We start from the raw sequence: 17,669 nt of genomic DNA on the forward strand, positions 1-17,669 counted from the left end.
AACCAATCACGTTCTTCCTTTTCTCTAACGTACCGCCCACTGGCGTTCCTGCGTTGCCATGGTTACACTCATGACGCTACAAGAAGGGACGTAAACAAACGAGCTCTGAGGTGAACCGAGGCTCCCAGTGCGTGTGTGTTAGGATGTAGCTCTGCATAGGCGTCAGTTTATTTCGGTTAAACACCTGACGACCACATGGAAACGTATGTGCTTAAAAAACGACATATTTGTCTTATTTTGTTCTTAACGTGAGCGAAAGTGCGTCTTCTTCTTGAGCTTATTAATGCGCTCTAACGGGGTGTTATCGCCACCTACCGGTACTAATGGGCATGACAACTAAAAAAAGGAGAGTGGAAACTTCATCTTATTATATACCTGCAGGAACGTGCAGGTGTACAGGTAATGAATGGGATCGTTTCTAACTGCACTAATAATATTTAAAATAGAAAAATAAACATGTAAATTATAGTAAAGTTCTTTTATGCTTTGCACAAGTCATTTTTTAAAGGAAAAAATATTTGAAAAGGAAATAATAATAATAATAATAATAATAATAATAATAATAATAATAATAATAATAATAGTAATCCAAACAGGACCTGTATTTAATAATCAAATATCATTTTAGATCTTATTTTGTGTAAAATCATCTTTATTACATTAATACACACACACACACACACACACACACACACACACACACACACACACACACACACACACACACACACACACACACACACACAGAGAGAGAGAGAGAGAGAGAGAGAGAGAGAGAGAGAGAGAGAGAGAGAGAGAGAGAGAGAGAGTATCTCACAGAAGTGAGTACACACACCTCACAAAAAATTTATTATATCTTTTCATGTGACAATACTAAAGAAATGACACTGTGTCAATACAATATAAAGTAGTGAGTGTACAGCTTGTATAACAGTGTAAATTTGCTGTCCCCACAAAATAACTCAACACAACCATTAATGTCTAAACCGCTGGCCACAAAAGTGAGTACACCCCTAAGTGAAAATGTTCAAATTGAGCCCAAAGAGTCAATATTTTGTGTGGCCACCAATATTTTCCAGCACTGCTTTAACTCTCTTGGGCATGGCGTTCACCAGAGCGTCAAAGGTTGCCACTGGAGTCCTCTTAAACTCCTTTGACAACATCATGGATCTGGTGGATGTTAGAAACCTTGTGCTCCTCAACCTTCCATTTGAGGATGATCCATAGATGCTCAATAGAGATTAGGTCTGGTGACATGCTTGGCCAGTCTATAACCTTTAACCTCAGCTTCTTCAGCAAGGCAGTGGTCATCTTGGAGGTGTGTTTGAGGTTGTTATGTTGGAATACTGCCCTGTGGCCCAGTCTCCAGAGGGAGGGGATCACGCTCTGCTTCAGTATGTCACAGTACATGTTGACATTCATGGTTCCCTCAATGAGCTGTAGCTCCCCAGTGCCGACAGCACTCATGCATGACACTCCAGGCCATGCTTGACTGTAGGTAAGACGGACTTGTCTTTGTACGTCACACCTGGTTGTCCGCCACACAAGCTTGACACCATCTGAACCACAATAATTTTATCCTGGACTCATCAGACCACAGAATATAGTTCCAGTAATCCATGTCCTTAGTCTGTTTGTCTTCAGCAAAGACAGTCTTTCTTGTGCATCATCTTTAGCCTCCTTCTGAAACGACAGCCATGCAGACCAATTTGATGCAGTGTGTGACGTGTGGTCTGAGCACTTACAGGCTGACCCCCACTCCTTCAACCTCTGCAGCATTGCTGGCAGCATTCATACGTCTATTTCCCAAACACAACCTCTGGATATGATGCTGACCACGTGCACTCAACTTCTTTGGTCACCCATGGCGAGGCCTGTTCTGAGTGGAACCTGTTCTGTTAAACTGCTGCATGGTCTTGGCCACTGTGCTGCAGCTCAGTTTCAAGGTCTTGGCAATCATCGTATAGCGTACACCATCTTTATGTAGAGCAACATATCTTTTTTTCAGATCCTCAGAGAGTTCTTTGCCATGAGGTGCCAAGTGTCATTTCTTCAGTGTTGTCACATGAAAAGATTGGTATACTCACTTCTGTGAGACTTTATATATTGTACTATGGCTGGTAACTGCAAACGTTTTTCCTTCATAGTAATTTATAATTACAAATTCCAACCCATCCTTATCCCATATCTTTTTTATAATATCCTTTAATAGACTAAAAATCCCATGGTCCAGTTAATACTATATGTTAAATGAAAATGAATTTCATGGTAATAAAATGAGATTCCCAAAATTTTTATTCCTTAAACCAAAGCTACTATATAAAGGCTCCATCCATCCTTCCATCCATCTTCTGAACCTACATAGGTTCACAGGGAGCCTGGAGTCTACCCCAGGGGACTCGGGGCACACGGCAGGGGACACCCCAGACAGGGTGCCAACTTACCACAGGGCACAATCAGACACACACACACTGCAGACAAATTGTAACCAGCTTACAACGCATGTCTTTGTACCGTGGAAGGAACCTGGAGAAATCCCCGTAGCACAAGGATAACATGCAAACTCCACACACAGTGGAAAGATGCAAGAACCCCCACCCTGGATATGCCAATCAGCCTACTACATGTCTTAGTACAGGGGGAAGAAACCAGAATTCCTGGAGAAAACATCCAATCCATGTATGCAGGGCAGAAGCAGGAATTGAACCTCAAATTCCTTTGAAATTCCTTTCCTGCTTTACACATTTTAACTAGCGTTGTAACACAATGCCATTGTGTATTGTATCTGTTCAGAATCATTTGCAGAACATAACTTTATTCAGTTCAACTTCTAAACCAGATGTGCTGTGTGAACTTTCTTACAAGCTTTGTCTTTCTTTATCTTTACCTAATGTGAGCAAATGCGAGTTTGCAAGCTAATGATACTTCAAAACAGAAACGTCTTCCCTAAATCAACCAACTGTAGCTTTAGGCTACAGTTAACAACATCCCTCTAATAATATTCCATCAGATTAACTCATATTTTTGGTTTGCTACGTTCCAGAAAGAAAGCTGCCAGACAAAATGGGTCCTTTATGCAGCATTTTATTATAATGAGCTATATGGAGCGGCGTATGAATATATAAAAGCATACTTCTTTTGTTTGTACAGAAATATGGCCAAAATGTAGTTTTATTTTGGCACTCAGTAAGGCAGTCAAGCTAAAAAGAAACAGTTTATCTCCCACTAGGATCATCATGTAAGTGAACCTTGTTGTTTTTTTTTTTTGTGAGCAGGGTTGCCAGGTTCTGCATATAATATCTGCGTATTGTAGATATACACCAATCAGCCATAACTTTGATACCACGTGCCTAAAATTGTGTACGTCCCCTCGTGCCACCAAAATAGCTTATACCCCTCGTGGTATGTATTCCACAAGACCCCTAAAGGTGTGCTGTGTTACCTGGCGCCAAGACGTTAGCAGCAGATCCTTTAAGACCAGTAGGTTGCTTAATGGGATCGCCACGGATCGAACTTGTTGCATCAATACTCCAAAAATCTGTCTGATCGAGTAGCTCTGGACAATAATAATGTGTGGGTTGTTATTGACTTTACCTCTCATTGGGTTTGAATGTTATAGCTGATCAATGTATACTGCAAGTCTTGGGTTTGCTCAAACCTGGCAACCCTCCCCATGACCTTTAAAGCTCAACATTAAAAGCAAAAACCTCACAATCTCAACACCTGAAGCTGGCAAGCTTTCTAGAAAAAGTGAATACTTCATCCATATTTCATGTCTGTATTCATTTAGGATGCATTATCTGTTCAATCAGAATAACATTCGTATTAAGTTACACCTCTAGTTTATACCTACATCTGACAAAGCAAACATTAGTAATAGAGCTGCACTATGTGTTTGTATGGCACGGATCCTGGTGCTTTACAGCCACACATTTAGGGCTTCTCCAGCTGAATGTCGTCTTCATCGTTATTGAGCACATCCTGGTATGGTCCTTGGACGAGAGAGCGCTGAATTTGATGATATGTGGAATTGCAATCATCTAGGTTTAGACCCTGTAGGTAAAATAAAACAAAACATGTAAATTCCTGTTATTTCTGTTTAAATCAAACACCAGTTATTCCATGTAAGGCAAACGATAACCTTTACTGATCAAGCACATCGCACTCAGAATGATGCAGCTCACATTTCAGATTGTTAAAATGTTTACATTTGTTTGCACATAAAATGAACAGGATGATTGAAGAGTTATTGATAATAGAAAAAAGCATGGAATTTTCTAACAAGATATTATATTACAGAACGCAAGAGATGATATACCTCATAAATATTTTCTTCCTCTTTGTTGTTTCTTTTCTCCAGCTCATGTAAGCCCTTTGACTGTGCAAAAGAAAGAAAGAAAGAAAGAAAGAAAGAAAGAAAGAAAGAAAAATTCAGATTTTAGACTTAAATATTTTGCTACACAAATGAGCAATAAATTATCAATTAAAACTGAGTATTTGTTCAATGTAATATAACAATAAATAATTGAGCACACTGCAAAAAAATCAGCACGTTAAATGATCGTAAAAATACCAAAAATCATATCATGAGGTAACTATCGATCAAATATATTTTACTTATTCAGCTAGCATCAAGCTTGCTAATATCAAGCTTTAGATTTACTTCATTCTGTTATTCTATTATAAAATTAAGACGTTTTTTAGAATGCTGAAAATCGAGAAGAAATATCTGCCAACAGGACATAATTAAAACAATTTCTAGATTTCTACAATTTCTTGAATTTGTACACACACACACACACACACACACACACACACACACACACACACACACACACACACACACACACACACACACACATCCTGGAGAAACCTTTTTTTCATTTCACTATATGGTTAAAATGACAATAAAATCTTCTTGACTTGATTTGGGTTTAACAGTTATGTACAGTATTTACTCACTCACTCTCACTCATTTTCTACCGCTTATCCGAACTATTCTCGGGTCACGGGGAGCCTGTGCCTATCTCAGGCGTCATCGGGCATCAGGACAGGATACACCCTGGACGGAGTGCCAACCCATCGCAGGGCATGTACAGTATTTAAATTATTGTAATGTTGCAATAATATAAATCATGCTATAGAGTGAGCTCCAAAAGTCTGACTACACTGAATATCTTGGAATTAGCTTTCCATCTATATTTGGAAATAAACTGAATGTTTATGTACAAGAATGTAAATAATAAATATTTATTATTGAAAATTCTGCACTATTTCTAGATCTAAGTGCAAGTGGATTTGTGATACAGGCCATGTTGGCCAAATGATCCCAACAATACTGGAGTAATGTATCAATATTCCAAAATAGTGTATAGTGTAGTAAGAAATATTTGAGTAATTGTTCTTTATCACAAATGAAATGAATTATAACGACTTCTTATACATTTGATTTTTCCCGTTAGGGGTCGCCACAGAGACTCCGCGGTTTGCACCAATCTCTATCCTCAGCATCCTCTACTCTCGCACCAATTACCTTCATGTCCTCATTTAACACATCCATAGATCTCCTCTTTGGCCTTCCTCTTGACCTTTTACCTGGCAGCTCCATCGCCAACATCCTTCTACCAATATAACCATCTCTCTCTTCTGTACATGTCCAAACCATCTCAGTTTACAACAAACTATAAGTTTTTTTTTTTGTAAATTGTGGACCTTACAATACCAGTGTTACCAATTTTTTTACCACATGTTAAATCTATACGAGTGTGAAGTGTAAAGGACCTTGCAGATGATGAAGGTGCCAGGAATCAGCACAAACAGCAGCAGAAGAACCCCTTGAATAGTGATGATGCTGTTCTTACTCTCCTCACTGATGTGCAGGTTCATCTGTATGGGGGCTAATGAGAAACACAGATTATGTTCTGTCTCTATATACAGTATTATAGATTAATAAACAGCAAATGGTTCCTTCTCGTAACCTCCTCATCTCTTCACGAACCTTGTCAAAAAATCCTACTTTCATGAATTTCAGTTTGTCTTGCAGGTTTTTTCTGCTAAAAGACAAATATTATTGCAACTCTACTTGTTTTTTTTTATATATAATGTTTTCTAAAAAAATATTAAAAATAATTTAAATTTTCCCAAATAAAATTTGACCCTAATTGTATTTAAATGAAACATCTTAATTTGAATTGATCATTAATACTTAATAATTAATGGAAAAGAAAGTTTTAAACAGTTCACAGTTATACAGTGCTGAGAATTCTCTCTCTCTCTCTCTCTCTCTCTCTCTCTCTCTCTATATATATATATATATATATATATATATATATATATATATATATATATATATATACTCACATATTATAAATGATATATGTTTCAACGACTTCTATCAATGTCCTTGTATTGCTTCTTTAGTGACAGCTCACACCACAGACATATATCTATCTATCTATCTATCTATCTATCTATCTATCTATCTATCGATCTATCTATCTATATATATATATATCTATATCTATATCATATATATATATATATATATATATATAAACAGGATGTGATGATTATTCCACATCTAAAGAAATATCACATTAAATTCCTGAAGTCAAAAAAAAAATGTCTTGCATTGAAGACAAACCCGGTAGAAGTGATCCTCTAAGACAAATAAATAGGTATCTTAAATGAATGGCTTCAAAATGGGATGGAAATTGTAATTAAAATACCTTTTTTTGTTTCTTATTGCCATCATTTAAAATTTTTTGACAAGGAAACGGGAAACTGACATTAACACACCTACTATATATTTCTATCAAATATAGTTTACACACATCTATGGGCTTGTATGTGGTTCAGAAGATCAGAAACAGAGCAACATTATTTATTATGTCACTGGCTATAAAATAACATCAAATTTCTAGTGTCGATTTTCTATTGTTGACTTTAAAATAAACATGGCTGCTCAAATGGTAAAATATTCATATAAAATATTAATGCTACCATCTGAAGAGAAATACACACCAAAATATTGTCTACTCACTGTATACTTGTAAATAGGTGCCCGGTGTAAAGACGGTGGTGTTGTCTGGATGCCTTAGAATGCATTGATACAGGCCTGTATCATTCAGAACAACGTCGCTTAGAGTCAGATTTGAACACACTGTATCTGACCCCGTCTTCTCACTGCGAATTTCCACTCTTGCATCTGTGCCGTTTACCGCTATCTTTACACTCGTGTTAAAGGAATCCATGACATTTCGTACCCAGAAAACCTTCAAAGTAGCCTGGGAGATGTAACAGCACTGGACATTGGCTTTGTTCGAGACAGCGAGCCGTAAGCTAGGAGATTCTATATGCAGTTTTATTTTAGAAGTACTCCCAGCATTGGCAGCAGCTTATGAAAAAAGATAGAAAAAGCAAGAAACGTTTTAAAAATTTTATCCAAATCTTTAGTGATTAAAAATAAATAAATAAAACAATTAAAAATAAATAATAAAATAAGTACTTTATTGTGTATTAATAATCCAATCAGCCAATCGTATATAAGCAGGACAGTTAAAGATTGTTAAAAAGGACCGGTAATTTATTTTTTGTTTGTTTTAAATAATCAGTGTGTCAGTTTTGGTGAGCCTGAGCCTTCTAAATGACAGGAGAGAAATCCAATGTGGTGTTCTATTGTTAGCTGCTTCAAGCCTCTTGCTTTTCTGCTCACCACAATTGAACAAGTGACTGAACGTCTGTGTTATTGTAACCTTTCTGATAACCCAAACCTTCCTCTGGTTACTCTCCTCTGTTCTGTCTCATCAACATCTGCAGAACTGTTCATCACTGGAGGTTGTTGGTTTTGGCACCACTCTGTTATGAAGACTGTTGTGTGTGAAAATCCCAAGAGATCCGCAGTATCTCCGCAAATACTCAAACCAGCAGGTCTGGGATCAAAAACCGTGCCAAGGTCGAGGTCACCGAGATCACATTATCTGAAGTGCTTGACTTGTATCTGTGTAACCAGTGTATGTGCACCCAGCTACTCCAACATGATTGGCAATGTACATTCCTAATAAAGTGGCCAGTGAGTGTATACAGCTATACAAGACTTCCATTTCCTGATATCAATGTAATTAACCACAAATACCATTTTTGTTTGTTCTTTTACAGAATGCCAGTAATTCAGGTCCTGACTAATATCATATTCTGTAAATACACACAGAGATAAAGAGATCAAGTTGAACTGACTTTAGCAGGAGATGAGCTCCAGTGAAGCTAAACACTCACAGATGTATGTTGCAAACAAGATAAAAAAAAAAAAGAAGAAGAAAAAAAAGAGAGAGCAAAACTAACCAGCTGATGTAGTTGTGGCTAACGTGACACTTTCTGTTCGGTTTTACTGTAGTGTACATTAACAATTATAACAATAATGTGATTAATTATTTTGCTGCTTATTCTTTATGTGTGAGTTTATGTGTGAAAATTGAATTATTTAAGGATGCTGCACATAATTAATAATTTTTTGTAATCAGGTATATTATCTTTTTTTTTTTTTTTAAATTAAGTTGCACTCAAGTAGGTTTAAGAATGGATTTTGTTTTAGACACAAACGTTATTGGATGTAGCGCATTTTCAGTTTTTATTGTGTTGAGAAATAAAAAGACACTGAACTGTACATGGATTAAAACTTAAAAATAATATCTTTTGAAAAAAATGTTTCAAGACTGTAGTTCCACGCAACATAATGCAATATAATTTAAAAGTTTTTTCTTTTTATATATCCATATTGAAAAATACAGGAAATTAATCCTGCACATTAACATATTTTTCTTTATACCATTTATTTCGTGCAAGGGAAGATCTTTATATTTTTTTATATTTATAATTACACACTGATTGAATGTACACTACATTTTATGTCCCAGTTTACAGATGAATATTAAGACTACAAATGATGTGTCTGATCATTTCACTCCAGCAACAAGGCTTAGAACAATTTAGTGCCATTTCTCTAAGAACATGTGACCCTAAATAAAATTGGTGAAAAATAGTGCTTACCTCCCAAAAGACAGAACAAGACAAATATTGCCTCCATCACCGATGAAGTTGAGCAAACAGGTGCAACAAAATGGCTTGCTAATGTTAGTTAACCCCGACACATAGATCTGTACACTCCCACCCTTTCCCCTGCCCACGCTTCATCCTTCTGCTTCACACACACACACACACACTTTCATAACGCATACACTTACATCAGTCACAGAAAATTTTTGCAATTGTTGAAATCATTTATTCCAAAAAAAAAAAAAAAAAAAAATTACAGTAGTAATAAAAATGTACCTCGATGCATTCAAAGTATCTTACATGATAGAAAAACCAAAGCACAAATACACAGAATAGTTCTTGCTTGAATCAGGAGTAGCTGTGAGAGTGACAACACCCCTAAAATATACATAGTACTACACTGAGCCAAAATATATGACGGTTATGAAGTGAAATTTTACAACTATATAGATAACAGAATATTTGGTTCAGCGTAGAAAAAGAGACACACTATATAAAGAGGCACAAGTTGAACAGTGTGCAATGTGAGACAGTTAAAACAACAATAATAATTAAAAAAAAACACACACACAAAACCTGCCACCAGAGCCTTTAGATGTGGAACCGAAACTTGAGCATAATTGCCGTTCAGCTACTGATGGTAAGAAAGAGGAAGAGCCACAATGTTCTCTACACAGCCACTGAGCCAGAACAGTGAGATTAAAGACCCGACTCTTTGCATAATCCACCCTGCGTTATAAATAGCATTGTACATTAAAAAATACAAGTGTGTCTTAGCTAAATAAACATGATAAAACTATGGCGTTCTAACTATGGCATGAGCGTGAAAGCAGTTTTCATTAAATCTCACTTTGTCTTCTGAGTACACCTTCATGTGTAGGGCCACAAGGCACAACGATATCTCGTCGATCTCTCTAACGTTATACAGTTCAGTACTTCTGTGAGGTCCTGGTGCAAATGCTTTAGAATAATAGGCACGTTATTACTGGTATATATTTACCATTATGTTTTTTAATAAAATTCTGAAGGCGCTTTAGCGACAGCAGCATAAACACGTACAAATATATAGACGTGATAATGGTAACTGTTTATGTTGATGTGCTGAGGTCCTCCTAACTTAATTGTTTTTTTATTTTAAAAAAAATGTAAAAAAAAAAAATGTATATATATATATATATATATATATATATATATATATATATATATATATATATATATATATATATATATATATATATAAAATCACACTCACTGGACATCTACAAAGTCCATTTTTCGTTAAACTGCGGGTCAAAAAAATAAAAAAGAATGAAAGAAAGAAAAAAATACACAGCCGAAAATAGCACTGTTACTGTTAACATTTAATTAACCATTTTATGTCAGAAAGTGATGATTAACAATATACATAATGTCCCAGCACTGTATCAAGCTCTGACGATGGTTCAGGCTTCAACACTCACATATTACAAATGATATATATGTTTAAATCACTTCTATCAATGTCCTTGTATTGTTTCTTTGTTTCTTGACAGCTCACACCACAGGCATACAGTACATAGGGATGTGGGACATAATCTGATCGGAATAATAAACAGATAATGACGTGTTGTTCAACAAGTAAAAATATCAAATGGTTCATGTGGTGAAGTTTGTTTTTTTTATTTGTAGACATTGAAAGTTCTGCTTTCTGGAGTCGGGATAACAGATTATTTTGTTTGATTAACTTAAAAAATATATATATATAATTTTTTTTTAATTAAAAAGGCAAGCTACCGAGGGAAAGACTGTTTATAATTACTAAAACAATGAATAAAAAACAGGAACACTTTTCTCATAAATGTTCGATAACAAACTATAAACAGTTAAAAATTGTGACGTTCATTAATAAATAAAAAATTGTCATCGCGAATCGTTGTGGTACAAGTGTGCTACAAAAAAATAATCCACTTCAGAGCTCTTCACCACATCAGCCTAGATGATATTTGTATAAACAGACAGTCTGAGATAAATGTGTATACCTTTTTCTACCCTGTTGAATTCTTGATTCTGATTTGTCAGAAGGCGAGAAGTAACAAAACAAAAAAAGCACTAAAATAATTTTTATATTTAGCAAACCTATAATCCCTCAATAGGGTGGTCTCAAATAGGAGAAATTATTATTATTATTATTTTATTTTTCCTGAAGGAGTCTCGTGGCTGATGTTTTCTTACTTGTATAATCTATTTATCACTATTTATATAGGTGCATAGAACATAAGAAAGGGAAGTAAGTGCATTTGAATCTTGTTCTCCATGCTTATCGTTGCATCTGGTTATATATGTAAAAGCTAAATAATTCGTATCAGATCTATTTATTAGATTTACTGCTAGAAATCTGCTTATTAGGTTCTCTTTGGTCTAAAACCTGATGCGTGTGAAGGTAAGGAAGCTACTCTTTAGAAAGTACTTCCCAACTTCATATCTGCTCTGACAATTAAGCATAGACGTGAAAATACAGCCGAGTTCTTCTAAAGAGCAGATTGTCGAGGACTCGAACTCATCTAAGTGACTCACATGAACATATCCTGACTCACTCACCCCACCGTGCTAAAGGCAGAATAGCTCTACAGTGGCCATGTGACCAGAGCTAAGCTGTAACTGATGCACTATGATAGAAACATGGCTGTGGCTTAGAGAGAAAACTCCATTTTTACACAAACATCTTCACACTTTAAATCAAATACAGAATCAGCAGATGTCGATCCCCTTCAACCCTTTTCTTTGTTTTGTGTGTGCTCAAGACCTGTTATTTCATGAGTACACATTTTCTATTTTCACCATCTTCATTTGGGGCCAATAGTTCTGCATAACTAAAACACACACACACACACACACACACACACACACACACACACACACACACACACACACACACACACACACACACACACACTCTCTTTCTCTTTCTCTCTCTCTCTCTCTCTCTCTCTCTCTCTCTCTCTCTCTCTCTCTCTCTCTCTCTCTCTCTCAATTCTTTAAGCGACTCTTTCACCACATCATCAGCTTGGGGCTTTAGATAATCTCTGCAATAAAGAAAAGAGAAAAAAAAAGAATGTAGAGTTTAAATAAGCATGAACTTCCAACATCAAAGGATTTAGTGATCTAAAAATGGTGTGTTAATGGTGTATAATAATTCTCAGGTCTTGGCATTTCACATATGTTTACATGCGGTCTAATAATAAGCTGAAATTGATGGACTGACAGGAGAATGGAGGAAGAAAATCAAAATGAATTTTTGAACATGAAGTAAATAAGTATTTTTAAGGCTAATTTAAGACTAGGCATTTTGTCATCTAGTGTAACTAACACTTATTTAATATACAGTCGTATGCAAAAGTTTAGGAGCCCCTGACAATTTCCATGATTTTTATTTATAAATATTTGGATGTCTGGATCAGCAATTTTATTTTGATCTATCAAACAACTGTGGCAACATGGAGGCCTCAAAACAACTCTTAAATGACCTGAAAACAAAGATTGTTCAACAATCTAAGGGCCATGCTCAGGGCAGTGCTCTCATTGGAACTCATGAACTTCTGACCAGCGGTTCAACAATGTAACCAAAAGAGATACCAGAAGGGCTACCACAGGAGCTAGCACAAGAGCTAGCACAAGGGCTGCCACAAAAGCTACCACAAGGGCTACCTCAAGAGCTAGCACAAGAGCTACCACAAGAGCTACCACAAGGGCTACCACAAGGGCTACCACTAGGGCTACCACTAGGGCTACCACTAGGGCTACCACTAGGGCTACCACAAGGGCTACCACAAGGGCTACCACTACCCACCCAACATCTCTTTATGTCAAACATGAAGCTATTAAAGAAAAACTATTTCATTTGTTCTTGACCCTACAAAATCTAATCATTTTGTCTGTTTGTTCCAATTATACTTCCATATAAATACTACAAACCTTCCACCCCTCATTCTTCAGATATCCTGAATATCAAGACTTTTGAACGGACACAAAGACACTAACAGTCACCTTTTACTTGGTGGTGGAGGCATAACAAATGTCCTTTAATTTTGAGAACGCCTGAAGGTGTGCAGACGTTACAGTTATGGATAACGTATGCATTTTGTTTTATCGGAACATTTTATTTTAATTTTATTTTATTGATGTTTATTTGACAGGGACAAATGCATAAAACATTGCTTTATAAAATACAAAGTAGATGCCATGCATACAGGTTTATAGCCATGACTAATTTGCAACCCCTGTCCCTGGTTAGGTTTGTAAATTACAGAATATTAAATCGAGAATTTACAGCTCTTAAAATACATGCAATAAATACATTCCATCCATAAGCTATAATGGACTTAAATAAATATAGCAATCACTATAAAACTGAGTGTAGACATATTTAACAATACAAAACACAAAAGTATGCATACGTCTGTGCATGCTGACGTATGCAACATTATGTTTACATACATTGCGTTGTATCCTATACAGTCAATGTTCACAGAGTTGTTTCAGTTTCAGCCACTGCTTTAAATGTGTATTAAAATCCTTGAGTCTTGTTAATGTTTTAATTTCTGGTGGTAAATCGTTCCATAAATTTATGCCTCTGACTAAAAATGACGTCTGACCGAATGTTGTTCAACGTTTTGCGGCTATACAGTTTCCACTAGTTGTGCCTCTAGTTCTTATTCCGCTCTTTTGTATCACTACTTATTGACAGTCTTTCTGGTGCAAGGTTGTTAGTTTTAAAAATGAATAATTTACAAAACTGTCAAAACTCAATATATTATGCTTCCTTAGAATGATGCAATGGTGCCATCTTATAGGTTGTTGGTCCATTACTTTTAATGCCTGTTTATATAACGACCTAATAGGTGTAATTGTTGTTTGATTGGCCTGACCCCAAACAGTGATGCAATATGATAGATGAGAAAATATCATACAATGCATAAATTGCTGTGCTGCCTTAATGGGTACATATTGTCTTATCAATCGAAAGCAGTTTAAATTAGTCTTGACAGTTCTACACAGCCTCTTTACATGACTATCAAACTTAAGATGAGAATCTAATGTAACAACTAGAAATTTAAATTCGTGTACCTCAACTATCTCCTTCTCATCAATCTTTATTCTAAAATTTTTATTGATCTTTCTTTTTATCGAAAAGCACAGAGACTGTCTTATCATAGTTCAGGGTCAGATGATTGTTTCGGAGCCACTGTGATACACCATCCAATTCTTTTGAAAGCATTTCAGCTGCAATCTGAGGAGTTTTTGCTGAGACATATATAATTGTGTCATCTGCATACATTTGGCATTTGGCTTTCTTCCAACTGTATGGAAGATCATTTATATATAAACTAAATAGCAAAGGGCCTAAAATTGAGCCTTGTAGAATTCCGATTCAACTAGTTTGAAAAGATGACTGGGTTTAATCTATTCTAACACACTGCTGTCTACGTTCAAGATATGATCTAAACCAAGTTATTGCATCATGTGACAAGTTACAATTTTCTAATTTATTTAAAAGAATTTCGTGGATCACAGTATCAAAGGCTTTTTTTAAAGTCCAGAAATACTGCTCCCACTACATTACCTTCATCTAATGACTGTTTTATTGTTTCAATGAGGTAACAGTTTGCCAGCTCTGTTGAGTACCGTGGTCTAAACCCAAATTGTTTGGTGTATAGAAGATGGTTACTTTCAAGATAATCAACAAGTTGTTTGGGTACTGTTTTTTCAAGAACCTTTAAGAGTGCAGGTAAAATTGAAATCGGTCTATAATTCGAGACCTGATCAGATGCTCCAGACTTAAAGACTGGGGTTATAATAGCTGTTTTCCATTGCTGAGGAAATTCATTTGCTCTAATAGATAAGTTTACTACATGTGTAACTGGTAATAAAAGGAGAGAACTATGTTTTTATTTTTTTATTTTATAAAAGCAGTATCCAAGCCAAAGTTGTCCTTGGCCTTAGATTGCCGTAACAGTCTAAAAACTTCAGCAATTTCACTCTGGTCTACCTCTTTTATACAAAAAGATCTTGTTTGATCTCTCAGTATGTGTTTTAATTGGACTGGTTGAAAATTGTTAGCCAAATCCTCAGATGATTGGATAAAGAATCTATTAAATTGATTTGCAATTTCAGTCCTTTCGTTAGTAACGATTCCATTTAGATTTAATTCCGCTATTAATTTTTTGTTGTTTAGGCACTCGATTAGTTAAAATATTTAGATGTTTCCAAAGTTCTGAACTGTTCCCTCCTGAGTCAGCCATCAATTTCATAAAGTAGTTTGTTTTTGCTTTGCGTAACTCCCTAACTACTTTATTTCTTAATCCCTTAAAAACAAGTATATCATCCTGAGTGTTGAATGAATTAGAAATGCTAAATAATTTTCCTGTAGTAGCTGAGTTGAAGTTTTGCTGAGACAGGAAAGAAGTTCAAAATTGATATAAACACACACACACAGTGAGATTACAAAGTTGAATGCCATGACTGGGCTTACAGTTATTATAACGCTGTCACTGACCCCCGGTTTCATTTATTCAGCGTGGGAAAATCTTTTCATGTGAACAATCACTGATTAACACAAAATACTTGCAAAACATATCATCATGAACGCTACAACTAATAGAACATACAGTTCTGAAGCTGTAGTAGTGGCAGGATTACCTTGTGACCAGCAGGTTGGAATGATCCTCAGTTGTAGTTGCCTCTTTGAATAGTAAACTTAGCAAGGGTTTCCTGTAGCCTGTGATACTCGTCCTCCACATTCTGTAAATACATTACAGCTTCAGGCACAAATTTACGAATGAATAAATAAATCATAGGTCACATTTTAAATAAAGATCTCTTGCAAACTGATGAGTAATAGCACTTTTAGCAAATCTCTCAATTTATCAGGACATATTTACGATTCAGTTCATTTGTCAGATTCACACATCAACTGGTTTACCTGATATTTTTACTGAAGTTAAAAAAAAAAAATAAAAAAAAAAGACGACAACTTTTTTGGTGTATTAGTAATAACAGTGTACCAGAATACAACTAAATTTAAACAGGTTTTCTTACACAAAATGTGAAAAAGTTTGGCAATTCTGCTTGTGTATCTAATTAATTTTTTGCTTATCTGCTTATTTTAATTCGCTGCTAACGTGATTAACAGACATGATCTCACGAACTCAATTTACAGCATAAAGCTCTGACATCTGTCTAACCACTGGTAACTAACCTGTAGTCTCTTCACTTGGTCTTCCAGACTCTCCAGTTTACTGCTGATCTCCTCTCTCTGCTCCTCAGAAAGCACTAGTGGAGCAATTACTGCTTTCTGCTCTTCTCCCTTTGCCTTTTCATCCTGTGACTCTATATTGTGCTCTTCAACTTAATGAAAGAACACATCACATATTACCCAGTTGCCAGAGATGGAGTTCTACATTATGATGAAACGAAGTGTAATATTAGTTTCATACCTTGTGATTGACTGTCATCATTCTCCTGCTTTGCTGACTCTCCTCCGCTCTCTCCTTCAGGCTCGACATTCGAGGACTGACCGGTACTTCCGAGTAACAGTGTCTTCAATGACATTACTGTGAGGCATGGACGCAAGTGCACTGATGTAAGAATGCTGCTCATTTCAATACGGTTCATATACTTATATTTGTTGAAAAAAATAGGAATACCGATGAACACAACCTTTGACTACGTACATATATGATAAGAGATTTGTCATGCTATGTAATGGAGGGACCACTGACCTTCATCCAAAGCCACACTTCCTGAGCGCTCGGGACGAACACTGCTGTAAGCCAGTAGGTCAAATCCTTTGGCAGTTAAGCAGTCAATCAGTGAAGGCTGAGTGTGCCTGAACTTTTCATCAGTAAGGCTGTCCTTATATTGACCTTTTTAATCAGAACATGAATCACAATCACAACAATGCAATAAATTATATTAGATGCAAATCATTTTCACACTTGGCCATTTGGTCCAAGAGTTCAGGACATTTTCTGGGGTGAAAAAGCTAGTATTAAGCCTGAAAATTGATCCCCGTTACTTTTTAAATCGTTGTCCCAGGGCTCAGCTTTGCGATGTAAATGTTTGCATTAAGGCCACTGCGAGAAACACGTGTCTTAAGGCAGGCTGCATGGCTTAAAAAAAAAAACTTCTTGCACAATAATAGACGGTTGGATCAACTTGAGTGTTGTTTCCGAAAGTAAAAATTTAAAAAACAGCAAACAGATAAACATTGTTTCTACCATTTTTCAAACCTATGTGCAACAAAAGGGATGAATAAGATATCTGTATAATAAATCCATGTTTCAGAAAGAATACTGCACATTCTGGTATATTTAAGCCAAATGTGAAAACACACTTAATGACAAATGAGCATCGGTTCTTACCACCTGAGTTTTTCAGTACATCTGTTCCATTGTCAGTAGGGCTGAGTGGGGGGTTCAGTCTATATTGGCAGGGGAGAGAATTATTTTAATTTCTTTTAAAAATCATTTTTTAATTCTACATTTGTATATTGTAAACGTTTAATTCTACACTCGTATATTGTCTTTAAATTTGACTCAGATATTATTTATACCCCTGGGAAATATAGGATAATTGGGCCG

At 35.9% G+C, this 17,669-nt stretch overlaps 2 protein-coding genes and 1 long non-coding RNA gene across 12 annotated transcripts in view; 1 reads left to right on the forward strand and 2 right to left on the reverse strand.

Moving 5' to 3' along the window:
* The first annotated feature begins 4 nt into the window (after positions 1–4).
* On the forward strand, positions 5–7,018 carry LOC125140242. Its single transcript, XR_007139525.1, has 2 exons — positions 5–399; positions 5,463–7,018. It is a non-coding gene; the product is annotated as an uncharacterized LOC125140242 (long non-coding RNA).
* cd79a (CD79a molecule, immunoglobulin-associated alpha) lies at positions 3,069–9,201 on the reverse strand. The gene is made up of 5 exons (XM_027172160.2): positions 9,046–9,201; positions 7,043–7,396; positions 5,782–5,897; positions 4,319–4,378; positions 3,069–4,053 (listed from the first exon to the last, which is right to left on the reverse strand). The coding sequence occupies exons 1-5, from the start codon at positions 9,080–9,082 to the stop codon at positions 3,934–3,936; spliced, it is 687 nt and encodes a 228-aa protein (XP_027027961.2). The 5' UTR covers positions 9,083–9,201; the 3' UTR covers positions 3,069–3,933.
* Positions 9,202–10,391: 1,190 nt separating this feature from the next.
* Positions 10,392–17,669, reverse strand: part of arhgef1b (Rho guanine nucleotide exchange factor (GEF) 1b) — a 42,687-nt gene continuing 35,409 nt past the window's right edge. For 6 of the 10 annotated variants that reach the window (XR_007139522.1, XR_007139523.1, XR_007139521.1 and 3 more), the window contains 7 exons: positions 17,451–17,509; positions 16,809–16,952; positions 16,524–16,640; positions 16,286–16,434; positions 15,727–15,828; positions 12,023–12,113; positions 10,392–11,988 (listed from right to left, as the gene is read on the reverse strand). Coding sequence is in view for 1 of the 10 variants with exons in the window: in XM_047808636.1 (XP_047664592.1) it covers positions 15,754–15,828; positions 16,286–16,434; positions 16,524–16,640; positions 16,809–16,952; positions 17,451–17,509 (544 nt within the window). In the remaining 9 variants the exon portion in view is untranslated. Of the gene's footprint in view, positions 11,995–12,022; positions 12,114–15,726; positions 15,829–16,285; positions 16,435–16,523; positions 16,641–16,808; positions 16,953–17,450; positions 17,510–17,669 lie in introns of those variants that run through there. The other 4 variants (XR_007139520.1, XR_007139517.1, XR_007139518.1 and 1 more) reach the window with 4 other exon arrangements.

Source organism: Tachysurus fulvidraco, chromosome 25 (assembly GCF_022655615.1).
Source record: "Tachysurus fulvidraco isolate hzauxx_2018 chromosome 25, HZAU_PFXX_2.0, whole genome shotgun sequence".
Taxonomy (NCBI): Eukaryota; Metazoa; Chordata; class Actinopteri; order Siluriformes; family Bagridae; genus Tachysurus; species Tachysurus fulvidraco.